We start from the raw sequence: 19,350 nt of genomic DNA, 5'->3' as shown, positions 1-19,350 counted from the left end.
AATAACTTCGGTGAAAACATTTTTCACTCTGGATTTTTCAATGCAATTTCAATTTCAATGCACACTAGCACCGAAAATCTTAAATCTCCATTTTTCACTTTTATACGACTCCTTATATCGTAATTAGAATTAGTATTACAAGTTTAATATGAAACTATTAAAGTTACTCATACTTTTGAAAATATATAGCATGAGACAGAAAGGGATACCAAGCGTGATAGAAAGAGAGAGGGTTAGAGATACCCACCATCCATTTTTCGAATCCCCGATATGGAAGTCAGTTTCTCATTAGTTCTCGTAAAAACAACTCAATATACTATATGGCTAGATCATATCAATAGGAACCATGTATGCTAACTTAAGTTGATAAGAACATAATTAAAACTTAATAGAAACAGCATTATAAAACAATCGATTTACAATTTGACTCGGATTTTATAAAATTTTTAATAATTATATTTAAATGAATATACAGTTGTAATATTACAGTTCATCTTTTTCCAGCAAGGTGTAACGATGTTTTGATGGACCCAATTCCTTGAATTTCGACTCGGGCGGCGACGTTCCCTTTGCATTACTATCATGCTTGACTTCATTACTTGTGGGCTCTGGTCCATAATGGAATTCCCTACAGGCAAAAGAAACAAATCATTAATATAAGCATACAGGGTTTGAGGAGCTGCATTAGCTATGTTATATATACCTATGGAGTTTCCCACTGTAAAGATCTTGAAGGAATTGCTTGAGCTTGCCGGGCGTATACATGTCATTGAAATGAGGGAAGAGGTACATGTGTTTGAATGAATCAATCGCAATGACCGGAAGATCATCCTCGGATTTGCCCAAATGATGCAAAGGATGCGCAAATCTTTTACCATCCGCAGTAAGGAAGTTTACATTCTCTACAAGAATTATATCAAATTATTTAGAGATAAGTAAATATAGTACAACAAAACTATAGCTTACGCTTTTCATCCAACAACTGCTGCTCAATGATTGCTTTGTAGTCCTTAATCGCATTTAGATCATCGGGTTTATAGAACAGAATCAGGAACGGCAGTCCTTCCTCTGTCAGCTCCTCGGCACTTTCGAATGTTATCTCCCTGACAAGAGGAACACACTTCTCTTGGATCCATATTTTCAGCTCATCAAAGTTGCTTAAGCTTCCGGTATAGGTCTCATCATTCTCATGGGATAACGCCACATCCGGTCTAAATACAATAATCGGAGTGCCTGTAAACATATTTTATTGATGTGTAATGTTTCAAAGTTCTCCAAGTCATTTGTATGTACCTGGTGGATGCATTGCTTGAGAAGCTTCTCCGAAGCCAACATGAAACTGGCAATCTTCCTTAAGGTTTGTCGCTACCTTCCTGAATGTATCATATTCAGGTTGATCTCGGCGATCGAAATAGCCCATGATGCTACGCTTCTTGGAATCGAGACTCTCCAGATCCCTCAATGACTTGAACTCCTTGATGGGATCCTCCAATTGTTTCTTAACAAACTCCAAGAATGCCTCCGCCGAGCGTTGTCCTCGATACTCACGCTTGCTGAGCTGTCCATTGCGGACAATCTTTAATGTGGGATACTTGCTGATATGGAAACGGGATGCAATCGCTGTCTCTTTATCGCAATCCACTTTTCCTAGCACTACTTTACCAGCTTCTGGAAATTCCGCTTTAATCTGTAAAAATGTAGATCAAGGAATAAATAAACAAAAGGAAAATTGGTAAAACGTTTAAAAATTCATGTTAAGTTTAAACAGTTTGCGGTGGCATCAACAAAAAAAATAATAATTTATTGAATGCAAAACAAACAATAAAACATCTGCGTTCATGTTAAAATGTTTAAAATACAACAATATGCTGTGCTCAATTTTATTTTTGGGTTTTTTTATTCTCTTTTTTTTTTCTTCTTAAAACAGGTGTCATCTAGTCACAGCATATTATTGTTGTTCTTGTTGAGTTTATTGAATTAATAACTATTTGTTTTTAGCGTATCGATTAATTATCAGCTATATGCTGGTTTGATTTTAAAAAAAAATTTTAAGAACAGAGAAAAGCAAAGTTAGGGTATTTTAGACTTGATTACAGGGCTTACCTTATCCGCCGCTTCATTGAAAATAGGCGCTAATATATTACTAAACCGACACCACTCCGCATAAAAATTAAGGAAAACCAATTCGTTAGACGCTGAAATTCCAGAAAGAAAGAAATAAAGAAAGTGAAAGAGAGTAAAAAAACAATTTATATTATTCGCTTAAGAAAAATAACGATTCCTTTATGATTGTATTTAAAATTCATTCCCAAATTGACTTTATATTGCAAAATTGGTCTGAAAGTAGAGTATCAAAGCTATATGCCTGTCAATTAAGTATTTCAGTCGATCGTATTTATTATTATAATTTCAAAACTACAGTTTTCTTTAAACAGAATTGCCGTGTAGCTATTGATTAAAAACAACAATTGACAACAACACACACCCCCTAACATTATTGATAAGATAATAGAATGAGATGATATCACAGAAAAAGAGACAAGCAGCTGGACCAAATGTAATTACCCTTAATATATGGGTGTATATGATATCATTTTATAGGAAAACACAAATATAGATTTTCACAAAGTAAACAAATTGCAAATAATAATATTAATAATTTCGCTTCTAGATATATAGATCATATACTATAGTAAATAATCGTATATACCGAATAATTTGCATAATTTTGCGGTTCAATAAATAAAATTGCCAATAGGCATGACGATTTCTGGCTTTAATTTGTTCACAATAATCATTATAAATCGTTGTTGTTGTGGGTTAGTGTGTGAGATTTTATTTAAAGCTTACCACGCTGGCAGAAATCTGGGTAATTTATCGAGCGCGCCTGAGATGTTTTTTCTTTTTTTATTTTGTGACACGTCAATCTACACACGCACACACACACGCACGCACATGAATGCCTGTGCACTCACGCTTGTGTGCGTGTGTGTGTGGGTGTGCATGTGTATGAATGCGTGTCTTTGCACCAGCTGAGATATTGAATTAAAGCGGCATTTGCAATGTTTGTTATTGCATTTCATTCTTACACTTAATTATGGTAATTGCAAGTGTTGTTGCTGTTGTTGCTACAGTTACTATTACAATAGGCCCCGTTGCCTTATGTTTTTGTAGCTCTTCTTCTTCTTACCTAACGTCATATCAATATTTTCACTGGTCATAGACACCGCACCAGTCGCATCTGTTGGCTGGAGAAGGACATGTAGAACCTGCAATTATCGAATGCAATTGTAAGAAAACATGTTTCCATAATTCCACTTGTTATTAATGCAAGTGTCTCGCATAATCATTATCATTATTTCCACGTCTTAGCCGGTTGATTGGGTGACGGAACAGTCACTGTCACCGTAACATTCATAGTCACAGTCCCAGTCACAGCCACAGTCACGGTCACAGGCACTGATTGAGCTGGTGCGGGTAGAACACGTCGACTTACCGCAACAATGGCTAAGCAGGAGCCAAGCAATGGTTTTGTTGATTCCGTCATATTTGGTGCTGGCGGCGGCAAGCTAGGCCAATTTTTATAAACTACTCAAATCTAAGTTATTTAATTTTAATTCACTTTTACATTAGGTGGAATGAAAACGCAGTCACGACGTATCTACATATATATAATAAATTATAACAACTTCGTTGATTATCGTAGGGCTGCAAAACTAACGATGGACCTATCGATATATCGAATATACAGTTTTGTTTCAAACCATCGATGAACACTTAACACTATCGACACGAAAAAACTCGATACCTTTTGGCTTATTCTCTAAATTTAAAGCTAGACTTGAAAATTTGCATACATATTTTTACAAAATAAAAATTTATAAGATTTTTTAGATTTAAATTAAAATTGTTAAGTGTGTAATTTTCGCTCCTCACGGTGACAAACACATAAAATTTATTCCAATGATCACCTTTATTTAATATAATTTATAAAAAAAATTGTTTAACTTATTTTTATTATATTGCCGAAATAAACATAAATATATTTATAAAATATATTTAAAAAAAAAATTTTTTTTTCTAGAATTTTAATTTTAATAACCATAAATTTGTAATATTCGATATTTTGCTTAATGAAACCGAAATCAGTTTATAATTATATGTAATTTCAAATTAAAAAAATTATATTTTTAATTGTAAAGTTATAAAACTATTTTCCATTTTATATGAAAATAGTTAAATGCGTTGCAATATTCGATAACGATACCAATACATTCGATTTTTGATAAGTGACAAATGTATTCAGTGTATTAACGACTACGTATATGTATATATGTGCGTATTTTACATCTACATATGTATAAGCAACAATATTTGCAAATCTTTGTTTATAATAGCTGACGTTTATGGAGTTTTCGGTGCTAAATACAGAGAAAATAAGCAAGACGCGTTTTTCAATTACGTTATAAATTGCAGTTAAACAAAACAATAATTGTTATCCAAAGGTTTTTGAAGCATACAAATGTATGTACGTTTGTAGGTTTGTTTTGGTGTTATTGTTTCATAAATATTGAGGAATCGTATATGTATGTATGCATGTACTTATGTGTGTATGTGTATATATGTAGATGTGCCCAATCGCTTTTTGTTTATAAATATAAAAACTGTTAATTCATTGCAATTGCAAAACAGCAAGGATATTTGTCACGAGTAAGTCGTAAAATTTTGTGACTATTGTTTATAACTGTTTATCCATATGCCTAAGCGTACGTATGTATATGTACATTCGTATGTATGTATGTTTAAATGTCTCAACGTACAATTTGTATGTACGTTTGTGTAGTATATACTATGTATGTTTGTGCTTATTATCTATACTGGCAACCACCACACACAGAAATTATTTGTACATATCTAGTATATCTGTTATTAAGGTGTTTAGATGTTTGAAACATTTTGTATTTAATGACTTTGCATTGACTCTCGTCTCTGTATGTGTTTGGCTGTGTGTATGGATGTATGTATGTATGTATGCATGTACGTATGTGTTGTCCTGTTTTGTATACGCATAAACAAGTTAACAATTTTTATTGTTGTTTTTTTTGTGCCCGTTTAATGACAATTAATAGCAACCCTGAGAGGATCTCAGGTGTTTGAACCAGTAATAAATGCATATGTACATACATATGTATATATATGTATACTGTATGCATTTGCTTTAATATATGTTGAATATATGTATTTATGTGTATATGTACAGATGTACATACATCTATACAGTATGTCTAGTAATTGCTTTGTCAAAATAAAAAGGTCACATGTTTTTTTTTGAAAAAACAAAAAGAAATCTTGGTTATTTTTCTTTATTTATTATAGTTGACTATGGATAAAAAGAAATAATGAGATTCAATGAATCTTCAGATTTGCTAATAAGAATTTCGACAGTTAATAATAAGAACACCAAAATTTGAAAACAGTAATTGGGAAACCATAACTAGGAAACATGTAATTAGAAAAGTTTAAGAAAGGATCTTAAGTAAGAACCAGCAAAGGAATCTAAATTTTTTTGTACCATTTTATTTTTAAGAACTATTCAGAATCAAGGAGTGTCTACAAAGAAGCGTACATTAAAATATTGAAACTACTTTTCCTAATATTAATGCATAGAAAACAAAAAAATATTAAATAAAAACCATAAAATTATATATTTAGCAAGCGAAACTGAGTAAATTTATGACTTTGTCAAAACACTTTCTTGACTTACTGTATGTGAATTTATGTAGTTTGTTTGTCAATAGAATTACTTGTCTAACTGTAGCTCTGAATCTTTTATTGCAGTCGCAACACATGATGTCAGATGGATCACCGCCCCCATCGATTTGTTTTATACGAGCCGCGGAATCATATCCAAAATCGCAAATGGAGAAGGAAGATTCACAATTGATTGTTCCGTTTCAAGAGCGTGAGTATATCTTAAATGTTGTATTAATTTAAATCGAATACAAATATGCAAAAATACACAAATTGTACTATTATTATTATTGTTGACAGTTGCCGGCGAGTCAATTAAATATTTGGGTCGAACCGATGATGGAATTTTGGCATTATCCAATTATCGCATATTTCTGTCCAAGAAAGCGACAACAACATTTGAAACATATATACCGCTGGGACTGATTGAATCGGTGCAAGTGCGTGATCTATTCCAACTGGTTGTTAATTGCAAAGATGCCAGCACTGTTAAATGCTCGTTCCAATCGGCCGAGCAATGCTTGGAATGGCAACGTCGCATTCAGTTGCTAATTGGTGTACCTGAAACGCTGGAAACGCTTTTTGCATTTCCATTTTACTCATGGACAGGTGACATCATTGGCAATAAGGAGCGATCGATATTAGCCAATGGAACCAATGGAACAACAGCAATTGGCAACAACAACAAATCAACATCTCAGCCAACAACTGCAGAGAATCAAACACAATCACAATCAATTCCAACTGGAGACCATCTTCATCGATTGCAGCGTGCGGTTCGATATGAGAGTGATTTTAAAAATGAAGTTGCTCGTCTTGGATTCGATTTGAAAGGATCGTGGCGTATCTCAAACGCCAATGCAGACTTTAAGCTGTGTCCATCGTATCCCCAAAAGTTACTGGTACCATGCTGCATCACAGATGAAATGCTTCACAACATTGCCAATTTTCGTGGATCACGCCGTTTGCCGGCCGTTGTTTGGCGTCATCAGAAATCTGGCGCTATTCTGGCAAGGTGCAGTCAACCCGAAGTTGGTTGGCTCGGCTGGCGTAATTATAAGGATGAGCAGCTATTGAAAGCTCTGGCGGATGCCTGTGCTTTCGATAGAGGCGAGCATGCGAGAAGACAGGCTAAGGATATAGCCAATGGAGAGACGGGCTCCTCAGGACACAGTTCACCATCTCTGGGAGATTCCTCACACGAGGAACTCGCACTAGATGAAATCCGCGTATGTACAATTCAAATATTTAATTTTATAATTCTATAATGATTTGTTTGTGGTAATTATAGAAAATTCTAATCGTCGATGCCCGCAGTTATACGTCAGCGGTTACAAATCGAGCTCGCGGTGGCGGTTGCGAGTGCATTGAATATTATCCATGTGCTGAAATCGAATTCATGAATTTGGGCAACATCCATGCTATCAGAAAGAGCTTTCATGCTGTTCGCCAGCTGTGTGCATCATCGCCAGATGATCCCAAGTAAGAAATTTAACAAAATTGAACTGATTTACATAAATTTGCAATTAAACGATTTATTTGAAATTAACAGTTGGTTCGGTCAATTGGAGAAAACAATGTGGATGCAACATCTGTCGGGTTTGTTGGGTGCAACAATGACTGTTGTCCATACAATTGAAAAGAATGGTCGTCCTGTTTTGGTACATTGCTCCGACGGCTGGGATCGTACACCACAAATTGTGGCAACGGCGCAAATCTGTCTAGATCCCTTCTACAGAACAGTTGAAGTAAGTCTACACTTTTATTTTGCTAGACTTACAAATTACAAAGTTAAAAAAAACTAGGAACAAAAAAAAATGAAGCAAAAACTATAAAATTCAATTAAGAAAAGCTTAACCCATTCTTTTGAATTTATTCATAGTCTTTAATTAAGATGTATGACAAAGAAACCGCTAAAGATTTTTTTCGATTTAAAATACTTCTTTTTTTTTATATTCGTTCATAATATATTATAAAAAGTTAAGCAAATCCGATAATTGAAGATTTTATTTACTTGTGCCTTTCGTAATTTTAAATTTTCAATTATAATAAATTTTTCCTAACTTCCTAACTTTTTGTAAATTTGTAAATTATAGTATGACTTTAAAATTTTTATAGGGAATCAATTCGAATGCTTAGTTGCATATTCATATTAATTTTAATTAAAAAATTGTATTTTCCCTAGGGATTTCGAGTATTAGTTGAACGCGAATGGTTGAACTTTGGCCACAAGTTTGCTGATCGCTCTGGAAATGGACCAAATTCGGATGAGAGTAACGAGCGATGTCCAGTTTTTCTACAATGGCTCGATCTGGTGCATCAAATACACAAGCAGTTCCCCTGTAGCTTTGAGTTCAGCATAGGTTATTTGGTAATTGTGAATTGCAATTAAAAACTAGATTATTTTTTCTAATACACATATGTAAAATTTCAGATTAAACTGGCCCAGCATTCTTTGTCTTGTCTTTTTGGCACGTTCCTATGCAATTCGCTAAGGGAAAGAATCGAGAATTCTGTCTTTGATCGTACATTTTCAGTATGGCCATTTTTAGCGGAAACGATGTATAGAAATCCACTCTATAAGCATGAGACTGATAAGGTATGACTGATAACATAGATGCATAATATATATATAGCATTGCATATATAGAATATATGATAACATACTCGATTATATATATTTTTTTAGGTACTTTGGCCAGCACATAATGTGCGATTTTTACACTTTTGGTCTGATGTATACTTGGGTAGCTTAGGCAATAAAAATGGTACCGATCTTCCTCTACAAAACAATGAACGACAAGGTGTACACAATGGCAATAGCAATGGCAATGGCAGCGGTAATGAATTTAATTCTTAACAATTAAAAATATTTTAATTGATTTAAATTTTTAGGTTCATCAGCAAAAACACGTTCAACTGACAACATTGCAACGAACGAGTTGACACAGAGCACGATATCAAGAAGATCGAGCGATCCCAATTTGGCTGTCGAATCAATGTATATATATAATATATATATATATGTTATCCTTGAGCTAATGAATTAAGCTAACAAAATTTTTTTTTATGAATTTTTAGTGTAACGGATGGCTTAAATCTGAATGTGAATAGCAACTCCATGTTTGACATACGATCGGAGGCAAAGGAATGCATTATTGTTACTAATCATGATATCAAACAAGACTCCGACTCTGATGATACCTGCGACAGCCCAAAACTGAGGGAGGACGAGGAGCACGATCAGCACCAAGAGGAGGATGCACAGATTGGTTCCAAAAGTTTGATATCCGAGTTAATTAATGACCAAAGCACTTCATCAATTCAATGTGATATATTGAATGACGAAACGCCAACTTTAAATGGCAAAATCACTATTCAGCGCATCGATTCCGAGCCTTTAAATTCACCAAATGGTTAGAGTCAACTATATATTTTTATGTAAAATGATGTACAATTTTTAAATGATACAAATTATATTTCAGATGATGCGCCTTCGATTTGTGATGAAAGCATTAGTGATAATGATAATAGCCGGAATTTATGGCTTGGCCATGGCCAAATCGATACTAGTACGGACACAATAATTCCTATAGAATCTACCAAAGGCGCTACATCAAATGGTTTATCTAACAATGAAAATCAAACAGCAATCAAAGACAGCAGCGATGATGTGCCTTTAGAATCAGATGCCGTTGACATACCTCAAAATAAAAAGACAGAATCAATTTGTGTTGCCCACACAAATAAAATCAGTCAAAGTTACAATAACTTGCCCCGTGTCCACGTGAAGCCCAACAATCTGCGATACTTTCAACAAAGCGTCAATTCCAGTTTGGATTTGGATAAATCCGAAACGTGTGGCCCACATTTGGATATGCATTTGCCGCGAGAGAGTTCAAGTAACACTGACAACGGCTGCAGAGAAACATGTGTGTCTAAGGATCTAAATGGCAGTGCGTCGATTAACGATGGGGACTGTCTACCATCATCACCTGAACATCAAAGATTGGAGCATGCCCAAACGCCAAACACGTTTGCCAACTTTGATGTGTCAACGTCTGGTATTCCGATGCGACGGAATATGCTCTGGTCGAGTCTAAACCGTGACAACACTCAACTAAAATATACAGATAATGTGGGGTAAGTGAATCGTTATTTATATATGTAACGTTTGTTATGTAATTGCTTACACAATTGAGAAGAATAACTGAAACATTTTATTTGGCAAAAAAAATCCTTTCTTCTTCTTATTTTATTATAGGCTATAGTTTATAATTATTTATGGTTCTAAAAACAAGTTAAAAGAGAAAGAAATATTGAAATCTATTTTAAAAAATAATAAAGTATTTGGTGACTATTCTATTATTTCGTGAGCGAAAATAATAAGGGTTTTTCTAGTAGTTTACATATTGTGAAATGTTGTCATTACCATTCAATTGATTTCATTAATTTTTACCATAATTTACATTTTTACAAAATAAGTACAGTCGAACTCACTGAACTGTAACTATTTTCCTACCAGTTTAATTAATTGCATTTTTCTTAATTTGTAGCCCACTGCAATTTCCGTCATCTGGTCTTATTTCATTACCTCCGACACCGATGGGATCACAGGATAGAACACAATTCACCTCTCCACTTCTCTCCTGCCCCGATGGCTTGGCTCATGGCTTAAGTGAACAGAACATAAGACTACATCAAATTGTTCAGGAGCACAAGGTAAAGTTTTGACTAAAAAATATAGTAAATTTAAAATATTAAATATCTCTTATATCTTTGTCATTTTTAGCTACGGGAAGAAGTCTTGCTGCGTGAGATTCATGGCATGCGTTTAGCATTATTACAAAAAGGATGTCCCAGTTGCAATAGTGTCGTTTCAAACAATGTGGAGCATGTAATTATAAATTAATTTCTCCGAATTTCACACAAACATGCATACAAATCAATTCAATATGTATGTACGATTGTGTAAGCATTACATGAAACAAGATGAGATGAATATATCCAGCCAAATCCAATCTTAAAAACATTTGTATATTCTGACAATATTATTGGCTGGATTGTTTCGAAAAATATTTAATACAAATGTATGAGGACATTCTACAATTGATGCCGCAATTAAGTTGACAAATTCCCTTTCAGTTGGTCTAATTATTTAAATTTTATTCAGGAAAACGGATCGGATATTGTTGAAAATGCATCGACGTGTTCTTGGGAAGCTGTAGAAGAACGTAGTGGTCCATCATCGTATGCCACTTGCTCGCTACAAGAGAAAAAGGCATCAAGTGTCCTTTGGGTACCAGATCATGCAGTTTCACGTTGCTCAAATTGTCAAATTGAATTCTGGCTTGGACGAAGAAAACATCATTGTCGGTGCGCATTTCAACATTAACGTATTCTCATTTTCATGTTTGTTTTTCTTTTCTTTTCTTTTGTATTGTATTGTTTTCTTTTTTGCCCAAACTTTGTATACTATTTGATAACAAAACTAAGTTAATTTATACCATACAAATATCAATCTGACATAGTTCTTATATATCTCACGGTATATCACTGTTTTCTTTTTAATTTATTTTTTTTTCAACTCCTATTTAAATCTCAAATTCATTTATTACTATACATATGTGTTGGTTCTTAATTGATGTTTTTTTAACCAGCTTAAGAATAAAGTCATAGATTGGATATGGCGAATTGTTTAAATGAACTATTGTCAGATTGGCTGTGATAAATATTTTTCTCATTTTGTTCAACATTTCTAATAAACAAACTAGTTGTTATTAACTCTCAGTCTGGTTGGTTTTATAATTGTTCGATTATTAACCAAAAACTTGAAACTTTCAGTTGAAATAATATGAAAATTTCTAATTTTTTGATTACAGATCATGTGGAGAAATTTTCTGTGCTGACTGCTCGGAATTCTGGGCGCCATTGCCGTATGAAAAGCTTTTTAATCCAGTAAGACTATGTGGTTCCTGTTACATCACAGTGACAACCCAATTACACGAATGCCGTGCTCCTTCATCAGCTTCAGTTTCAGAGCCAAATCAAAAATCAAATGATGTGAATGTGACGGCGTCGAAGCCTCCGGCAGAAGCAAAAGCAAAAGTAAATGCAGATTCAGAATCAGAAGTTAACTCTCAAGAGTAGTTTTCCATTAGATTTTAGGATTGCAATGTTGAAACAATATATATGTAAATATAATATATACTCAACTATTTATGGCATATATGTATGTATGTATGTATGTTAACCCTACACGTATAAAACAAACAACAACAATAACAACAACAATTGTGCGAGAATGTAGAACAAACACACTCACATACACAAAACACACACGCAATTATACAAATTTTGTTAGATATATATTATATATGTATGAATATATACAATATGAACACAGTTGTAAAATAAACTACCAAACTAAATCAATTCCATAAAAAAATAACCAAACGGATTTCCATTCAATTTTAATCAGGATTCAAAAATAATAGTTATGAAACTCAAATCTAAAATTTAACTAAAAAAAGACATCAATATGATGGAAATATGCTACAATAACATGGATATTGATTAAATTAAAGTTTATATTTCTCTTTTTGTTATCGAAATTGCGGAAAACTTGTATTTATAATTTTTAAAATCATAATCATTTTTAATTGACATTTGAAATTTGTATTCAAAAGTCACAGAATAATACTTATAAGAATTATTTAATTCAAAGATTAAACATAAGTGTTATTCCGTAACTTTTATTTGAATTTCTCTTTTCCAAGTTAAAAGTTCCTATTCGTAAATAATCTGCTGTGTATGTATTTGTAGGTAAACAACAAATTTTATTTATCCATCTTATGAAGCGTCTAAAAATTCAAATATCTTTGGAATTATTAGGACAGTTTGTGACAGAAACCGCTTCAGCTTATAGATAGGTCAACATGGATTTTTATTCATAAAAACAAAACGAATTTATGTACAACTGAGAGTAAACTTGAACATCTTAAATGAATAGAACACATGAGTAAAATGTAAGCCTGAGTTTGACTGCAGTACGAGTATTTGGTCAATTACTATTCCGTTTCTTAAGCCACTGTCTTGTCGTTTAGCTTTGGCTCAACATGATGATGTATTAGCTTTGGTGGAATCTTGTAGGGTCTGATGAATTTGATACTCGTCTTAAGGGCCTCGCACATCATGTGGCTGGGCAGCAGGCAGCGAAGAAATACGTAGGTTAAATAGCCGGTTATGCCCCAGATGCGATGCTGGTCGACAACAAAGACGGGTCCGCTGTAGCCGCTCCTGAACTGCGTGTGACGCGTAGCTGATGGCAATAGCAGTGATTTAAGCGGTATGCTGATGACCTCCTCAACCTCGTCGCAGTTCAATTTGAGCTCGGAGACATGAAAGTCCTTCACCACGCCTATCACCGGCACAATGGCGGAAGTACGTGGCAACAGGATTGGATTGGATTCGCCCCAAGTTTGCACACGATCTCGTGGAAGACCAATTTCCTCCTCAGTCTCTCGCAAGGCACAATCAAGGAAGCTGGCATCATCGTCGTCTCGTTTGCCGCCAGGAAATGATATCTGCAAGCTGTGGCTACGCAAGTGCCGAGATCGGCGGGTGTACAGCAGCGATATAGCATTGCTAAGGGATTTGAGCGCAGTTAACATTTCAGAGAGAATCAATACAGCAATAAACTAGAGTTTGTACTTACGTGTCCCGCTCCACGCACAGCGCTATAAACACAGCAGCTGAGCGTTTCTCGCGTTTATTGTGCGCCATCGTTCTGGTTCGCTCGAAGGTGGGTAAATTGCGCAATTTATCCATGCATTTCTGACGCTGCTCATCCGCCAGGAGCAGCGTGAAGTCGTCATTGGTGAGCACGTTGCCAATGGGAGCGACCCTATTACTACTGCTGCTCATTTGCCGCCTTGTCAGCTGCAGTAGCTGACGTTTTATCACTTCAGAGCACAACATTTCCGCGTAAACAATTCGCCTTGTGTAAAGAAATTTCAATGCGAGTGATGTAAACAAAACAGAGCATAATAGAGGTGAACTTTGGATTGGCAACTGTTAGAGATCAGCTGTTTTTGTTAGCGCCAAATTGTACATATGCTATTGACATATCGATAAAAATTATTCTATAAATTTTTTGTGAAATGTTACACCATAAATGTTAATAAATTCCTTATTAATGAGTATGAATAAAGCATAAATTTACGAGGTTTGTTTATAACAATGGTTTCAATGAGCAATTAATGACATTTTCGATTTATCGATATTGATATTTGATAATAGTGGGATTCCTGAAACAGATTCGGATTTGATTTCGATTTGGTTTAAGCAAATCTAAATCAGTTTCAGAACAACACTTTATTTTGTTTATAATGCTTAAACTGCAATTTTCCACATTAACAGCTCCTTTATTATCTGCGTCTTTTTAAGCAATCTTCGGGAATTAGCTTTAATTCACACATCCCTTTCATAGCTGTCATTTCCATCTGGGACATTTTTAGTAATTCAGCATTAAATATATAGTTATTTAACTATCCATTCTTGAAATGTAAATGAGCTACATAGTTCATGAAAGACTGAATAAGTTAACTCGTGCATTTCAATGACCCGTTCATTTGAAATTTTACAGAACGAAACGACCCAACTCTAATCTAAACCGAATCCAAATCTGTTTTTCGGAATCCCACCAATGTACAAAAAAATACCAAATGAATCAGCTGTGACAAAATACTATTTTGATAATATCAAAGGCGGCGCTGTTGACGTTTTGCATTGCACATCAACATTTTTGTATTTATTTATATATAACTGCTCAAAATCGAGCTGAGAAGAACAAAATTTAAATGGATTTCGAGGGCGAAAATACGTACGAGGATTTCTTTGATAAGATGCACAGGTGAGTAAAGCGGGGTGGGGGCGAGGTGCTCCGATGGTGAGCTGCTAATGCTAATGATGATAATGCTTTTTTAGCAATGATGGGACGCGTAATCTGCGACAGATTTTCGAGGATGATGACAAGCCGCTGCAGAGCGAGAGTAGCAATCTGCGCTATCAGCCGCACTCGTCGTCGCATAAGCAACAACAGGAGAAGCATAAGACCAAGCCAGTTACAAGTACGGCACGCAATAAACCGGAGACAAAATCATTGGATAGCTGGAGCACGGTGGTGGCCAAGGTGGCCAACGGCTACAATGGCAGCGAGAATATGGGACGTGTCGGTGTGGCACTATCTCGCAACGGTGCTGGCGCTGCCAAGCTGGTTATTTACAAGTCAAGGAATCATCTGCTTAGCACATTGCTGCTGACCAAGTCAATAATGTCGTCGGTGCCAAGAGACGGCACATCGAATGTGATATTACGTGAATCCTATATGCAATTCTATGACGACGAGCAGCACTTTTGGAGTCTACGCTTTGAGTTTGCTGCGGATGAGGAGGAGTTCACAGAGGCGCTGCTTAATCTCGGCCTGCCCATTGAGCAAATGACGAACGAGGATTCAAAGGTTGTCACCCCGGCAACATCAACACCATTGCCACAGTTACAGCCACAACCACAACCACTGCCGCGTCAGATGCACAAATCGCCATTGGCATCGGCTCGCGATAATGAAGCTGTCAGTAGCTATGACAGCGAAAGCGAATCAACGCAATCCACGGAGGATAACATATCGACACAACGTAGCAAGTTGAACACCAAGGCGCTGGTTCCGCTGGGAACGAGCAGTAGCATCATTTTGGCAGATATGTCACCACAAAAGTCCAGCAACAAGCTGGAAGCTTATCTAAATGAACAGCGTGCCACGGGCCATGCAATGGATAAGAAAATGGACACAATACTGCAAGCCATGTGTCGTCTGACCAGTGGCCACAGTGTCCAGTTAAGTGATGCTGGCGATTCGACGCCAGGCTCCGCTGCCGAGCAACCGGATATTAAGAAAATGGATAGTCTATTACAAGCAATGGGAAGACTCAACAACAGTAGCATACATCAATTGAGTGATACAACGAGCACCATCCAAACATCGACTGATAACGAGGATGAGCTGCTCGAACTCGAGCAAAAGTTGCTGGACTTTAAAAAACAAAATCGGATTCTAATCAAGAGTCTGAAGGCCAGGGAGCAGGCACTTGCCGAACTGCGTGCATCCACGTGTGCTTTGTGCGAACAGTTGTTGTCCCAGAACAACGATCTCAAGAACCAGAATGCAGCACTGATGACAGCGATGACTGCCCAGGTGAATGGTGGTGATAACAGTGCCGCCTCCTTAACTGCGACCAGTTGCACCAATTGTGACAAATACGTGTGCAAGATCAGCTCACTGGAGAGACGTGTCTCCATATTGCAAAGTGCTCTGCTTAATTTCCCAAACCTGGACAGTAAAGTCACCTCCACTGCATCTGCATCAGCAGGTGCATCTGCCAAGACAGGATCGCCACCTTTGTGTTAACAACAATTTTGTATTATATATCTACACATACAGTATATGTTATATGTATGCGTATTGTATTAGTTATGTATTAATTAGTTATTCGTTATTGTATGTACATAATCAGATGTTAAATGCTAAATTATCATAGTTATATATATATATATTTGTGACAAACCTTTTTGGACATTTCCATTCCCATTGATTATCATAGCATCTGAAACAATTAAAATTAAATACTTGCAAGTAATTTTCTCGTTTTTTTTTTCTTGAAAACAACCATGGACTGGCAATGTTAATAGTTCCAAAACAGTTTCAAAACACATTTACCAACTTTTAGGTTCGAATTTACAATATGCTAGAATTTTGTCCTGTGATATTTGGAATTCAAAATTTATTCCGAGCCGAAAGGGTTTAAACAAAAATGATATTTTCGTAATGCTCTTATTTTTGATGTAAATAATAAAATAACTCATTTTCAATTTGGATTTTTATTTGAAGAATTTTAAATAAGAGCAATTTTATGACTTTTAAATAAAACTTGAAATTTAAATATAGTGTCTACGTTTTATCATTTACACAAAAATAAGAGTTGAAATTATGGTGTTGATTTGAAATAACTAATCTTAATTTTTTTGATTAAAAAATGAACAAAGAATTTTTTTGTTTTTTCAGAATACATTATCCGAAAAAAGATATATATATGGGATTTTCTCATTTATTGAGATCATTTTTTGGGTTTGCTTTCTTGAAACTCAACTACTATTATGTGTAATCCCTGAAAATAACAAAAGTCAAGTGTGCGTATTCAACGGTTTTGTACAAACTAATTTGTTGTATTGTTGCAAATCATAAAACATATTTTCCAGAACAGTATCATTCAACTTAACACTAAGACAAGTCTACGTGTGTGGGTGTATGTGTATGTGTGTTGTGGCATTTATCGGGCAGTCTGCTAAAGGTTAAAGGAAGCGCTGTCTTAGCTGATCCGCCAGCTGTGCTCACATTGGCTTCATGTGAATGCGCATTGTGGAATATATATCGCTCATTAACTTCAAGATTGTCCAAACTCATGTTTTATATTGTGTACAAATATAGAACTTTATAACTTGTATACTCTAAATGGGAGAATCGAAGGGTGATCATGATCTTGGAGTTATGACAGTCTTGAAGTGTTGAAATGAACGATATGAACATATATACAGTTTGTCAAGTAAGTGTTTCTATTCTGTCAAAACACAATTACTTGACCAACATTCATATATATGTATATGCACAATATACGTGTATGTATATAGTTACATATGTATGGTAAATATATGGTAGTTATAACTAGCCTAATTTGCTCATTTTAAACTAAAAGATGATGGTGCTTTGGGTAGTCTCGTTGCTAGTTGCTAGTAGGTGCTGCTATCGCTGAGGCTGCTGAGGTAACTGCTGGCGCCCGGTGCGCTTGAACCGCCGACACGATGCCGGCTACGTTTGGCCTTTGCCTTTTTGCGACGCGGTGCTGTCGCTTCCGCTTTGCGTTTGTATTTGCCCTGTCGTTTCTTTTTGCGTCCATATTCATCCGATTCGCTGGTGCTCGACTCCTCGTTGTCACTGGAATCGGATTCGGTGTCGCTGCTCGATGAGTCCGTTGATGAATCGCTGTCGGACGATGACGATGACGACGACGATGATGATGATGATGAACTTGTGCTGCTGCTGCTGCTGGCAGCACGTCGACGTTTTGATTTTTTGCTGCTGCTATTGCTCTTGTGTTTTTTGGACACTTGCTTGCGGCTGGCTTTCTTTAATTTGCTCTCATCGGCAGCAACAGATGCAACGTCGACTCTAGTGCCACCACTAGTTGTTGTTCCACTGCTCTTCTTGTGCTTCTTGCTCTTTCTCTTGCGCTTCTTGTGTCGATCGGTTTTTGAGTGTTTCGTGGCTGTTGTTGTTGTTTTATTGTTGTTTCTCTTGCTTGTTTTGTGGTGGCTGCTGCTGCTGCTGCTTTTCTTCTTCTTATCTGGCTTGCTAGCGCTTGTTGCCGCTGTTGTTGTTGCCGTTGTTGTTGAAGCTGCAGCTGTTGCAATATCGCCACTTTTAAGTTCCTGAGCGCGCAGCTCGGTTAACGGTGTCAAATAGTCCAGTTCCGAGTCGGAGCTGGTGCTTTCAACATCCAGCAGTATCTCTTTGTTCGGATCCACCTTTAACAAAATAATCGTAACGCGTGTTATGCCGTGCTGTTGTTGTTGTTGTGTGTTTTTGCGGCATTTTGCTTACCTTGAGAAAATTGCGGCATTGATAGGTCAGGTGACCTGCATAGCCGCATTTTTTGCATGCCGCTCTTAGTGTATCCTTGTTGGAGTTTGCAAGCGGAAAGTTCATCTTGCTTGCCGAATTTAATTATTGCTTTATTATTATTTGCAATATTAGTTGTTGGCCATTAATTGACGTGATTGCGGCTCTGCTGGCTCAGTCTGGTCTGCTCTAACCACCACACGGCGGCTGTTGTTGTTGTCAAGTCTGTATCGATTATCGATTATCGATATTCAGTAAGCGATAGGCAAAAGGAAATAAACGTTCCCACTGTCAGCGCAAGATATCGATATACTATTCGATTTAATAGCACAAACGGAATTTAATCATTTAATCTATCATATATTCTGGGCGAATTGAGCAAATCATCAGTGTTATTAATATTTTGAGATGTTAAGGATTAAGGATATGATTGTATGTCATCACTTTATCAAAAATTGTACTGTAATCAGTGTTGACAACTAATAACAGGTAGAAACAGCTGTTTCTAGTGGGAGGCAGGTCGAAAAAGCTAAGTTTTTCAACATTGAAAGCATATTATACATATAGTATTTTTTTTGCCGTGCTTCTAAATATGTAATATTGTATTATTGTTAGGATTAAAGATTTTCTCGAAGTGTAGAGCACAACGCTTGTTATAAAGTTTGAAAGTACTCTTAATCATCATGATTTATTGATATAAAGCTTACAAAATTTAAGTTTTAGATTCAAATTTTGTTATGGTAAAAAAACACTCGCTGTTTTAAATTTTTGTACTTTAAAATAGCTAGATTTTACGAGAAAAGAGCTGCTCGGCATCACTGAATGTAATCAAAGACCATTATTGCTATCGATTGTTGAATGAAATAACT

The 19,350-nt window shown here is 35.8% G+C and overlaps 5 protein-coding genes across 8 annotated transcripts; 2 read left to right on the top strand and 3 right to left on the bottom strand.

Annotated features, from left to right (window-relative positions):
* Nucleotides 1-415: 415 nt before the first annotated feature.
* On the bottom strand, nucleotides 416-3,686 carry LOC117780489 (endoplasmic reticulum resident protein 44). The gene is made up of 7 exons (XM_034617050.1): nucleotides 3,497-3,686; nucleotides 3,191-3,269; nucleotides 2,104-2,195; nucleotides 1,294-1,687; nucleotides 967-1,233; nucleotides 704-902; nucleotides 416-628 (listed from the first exon to the last, which is right to left on the bottom strand). Exons 1-7 carry the CDS (start codon nucleotides 3,545-3,547, stop codon nucleotides 484-486), a joined length of 1,227 nt encoding a protein of 408 aa, XP_034472941.1. The 5' UTR covers nucleotides 3,548-3,686; the 3' UTR covers nucleotides 416-483.
* A 630-nt stretch (nucleotides 3,687-4,316) lies between these two features.
* LOC117790825 (myotubularin-related protein 4) lies at nucleotides 4,317-12,202 on the top strand. 4 transcript variants are annotated; one of them, XM_034630444.1, is made up of 15 exons: nucleotides 4,317-4,335; nucleotides 5,839-5,962; nucleotides 6,052-6,980; nucleotides 7,043-7,233; nucleotides 7,304-7,499; nucleotides 7,937-8,122; nucleotides 8,186-8,350; nucleotides 8,441-8,591; nucleotides 8,647-8,752; nucleotides 8,833-9,167; nucleotides 9,237-9,894; nucleotides 10,308-10,473; nucleotides 10,544-10,648; nucleotides 10,925-11,127; nucleotides 11,634-12,202. In XM_034630444.1, the coding sequence occupies exons 2-15, from the start codon at nucleotides 5,848-5,850 to the stop codon at nucleotides 11,899-11,901; spliced, it is 3,774 nt and encodes a 1,257-aa protein (XP_034486335.1). In that variant the 5' UTR covers nucleotides 4,317-4,335; nucleotides 5,839-5,847; the 3' UTR covers nucleotides 11,902-12,202. The 4 variants fall into 4 exon arrangements, with proteins under 4 accessions (XP_034486335.1, XP_034486327.1, XP_034486318.1 ...); XM_034630436.1 differs by lacking the exon at nucleotides 4,317-4,335 and adding an exon at nucleotides 4,384-4,524; XM_034630427.1 differs by lacking the exon at nucleotides 4,317-4,335 and adding an exon at nucleotides 4,385-4,710.
* Nucleotides 12,203-12,567: 365 nt separating this feature from the next.
* Nucleotides 12,568-13,822, bottom strand: LOC117785500 (nucleoside diphosphate-linked moiety X motif 8). The gene is made up of 2 exons (XM_034623569.1): nucleotides 13,469-13,822; nucleotides 12,568-13,398 (listed from the first exon to the last, which is right to left on the bottom strand). Exons 1-2 carry the CDS (start codon nucleotides 13,729-13,731, stop codon nucleotides 12,834-12,836), a joined length of 828 nt encoding a protein of 275 aa, XP_034479460.1. The 5' UTR covers nucleotides 13,732-13,822; the 3' UTR covers nucleotides 12,568-12,833.
* Nucleotides 13,823-14,518: 696 nt separating this feature from the next.
* On the top strand, nucleotides 14,519-16,353 carry LOC117783905. Its single transcript, XM_034621477.1, has 2 exons — nucleotides 14,519-14,665; nucleotides 14,740-16,353. Exons 1-2 carry the CDS (start codon nucleotides 14,613-14,615, stop codon nucleotides 16,214-16,216), a joined length of 1,530 nt encoding a protein of 509 aa, XP_034477368.1. The 5' UTR covers nucleotides 14,519-14,612; the 3' UTR covers nucleotides 16,217-16,353.
* A 643-nt stretch (nucleotides 16,354-16,996) lies between these two features.
* LOC117793625 (protein SREK1IP1) lies at nucleotides 16,997-18,711 on the bottom strand. Its single transcript, XM_034633990.1, has 2 exons — nucleotides 18,464-18,711; nucleotides 16,997-18,387 (listed from the first exon to the last, which is right to left on the bottom strand). The coding sequence occupies exons 1-2, from the start codon at nucleotides 18,566-18,568 to the stop codon at nucleotides 17,593-17,595; spliced, it is 900 nt and encodes a 299-aa protein (XP_034489881.1). The 5' UTR covers nucleotides 18,569-18,711; the 3' UTR covers nucleotides 16,997-17,592.
* Nucleotides 18,712-19,350: the final 639 nt, after the last annotated feature.

Source organism: Drosophila innubila, chromosome X (assembly GCF_004354385.1).
Source record: "Drosophila innubila isolate TH190305 chromosome X, UK_Dinn_1.0, whole genome shotgun sequence".
Lineage (NCBI taxonomy): Eukaryota > Metazoa > Arthropoda > Insecta > Diptera > Drosophilidae > Drosophila > Drosophila innubila.
Note: the sequence above shows the minus strand (reverse complement) of the source record. Positions and strands in the feature narration are given on the sequence as shown.

Bases quoted from the DNA above. Each gene is read 5' to 3' on its own strand.
- LOC117790825 (XM_034630444.1), top strand. From the start codon at position 5,848: ATGATGTCAGATGGATCACCGCCCCCATCGATTTGTTTTATACGAGCC. The intron at 7,500-7,936 runs GTAAGTCTACAC...TATTTTCCCTAG, and splicing joins CCTTCTACAGAACAGTTGAA to GGATTTCGAGTATTAGTTGA. The intron at 8,123-8,185 runs GTAATTGTGAAT...GTAAAATTTCAG, and splicing joins AGTTCAGCATAGGTTATTTG to ATTAAACTGGCCCAGCATTC.
- LOC117785500 (XM_034623569.1), bottom strand. From the start codon at position 13,731: ATGTTGTGCTCTGAAGTGATAAAACGTCAGCTACTGCAGCTGACAAGG. The intron at 13,399-13,468 runs GTAAGTACAAAC...CAAATCCCTTAG, and splicing joins CTGTGCGTGGAGCGGGACAC to CAATGCTATATCGCTGCTGT.
- LOC117780489 (XM_034617050.1), bottom strand. From the start codon at position 3,547: ATGACGGAATCAACAAAACCATTGCTTGGCTCCTGCTTAGCCATTGTT. The intron at 3,270-3,496 runs GTAAGTCGACGT...CGATAATTGCAG, and splicing joins CCTGCTTAGCCATTGTTGCG to GTTCTACATGTCCTTCTCCA. The intron at 1,234-1,293 runs GTACATACAAAT...ATATGTTTACAG, and splicing joins TCAAGCAATGCATCCACCAG to GCACTCCGATTATTGTATTT.
- LOC117793625 (XM_034633990.1), bottom strand. From the start codon at position 18,568: ATGAACTTTCCGCTTGCAAACTCCAACAAGGATACACTAAGAGCGGCA. The intron at 18,388-18,463 runs GTAAGCAAAATG...ATTTTGTTAAAG, and splicing joins AATGCCGCAATTTTCTCAAG to GTGGATCCGAACAAAGAGAT.
- LOC117783905 (XM_034621477.1), top strand. From the start codon at position 14,613: ATGGATTTCGAGGGCGAAAATACGTACGAGGATTTCTTTGATAAGATG. The intron at 14,666-14,739 runs GTGAGTAAAGCG...ATGCTTTTTTAG, and splicing joins TTCTTTGATAAGATGCACAG to CAATGATGGGACGCGTAATC.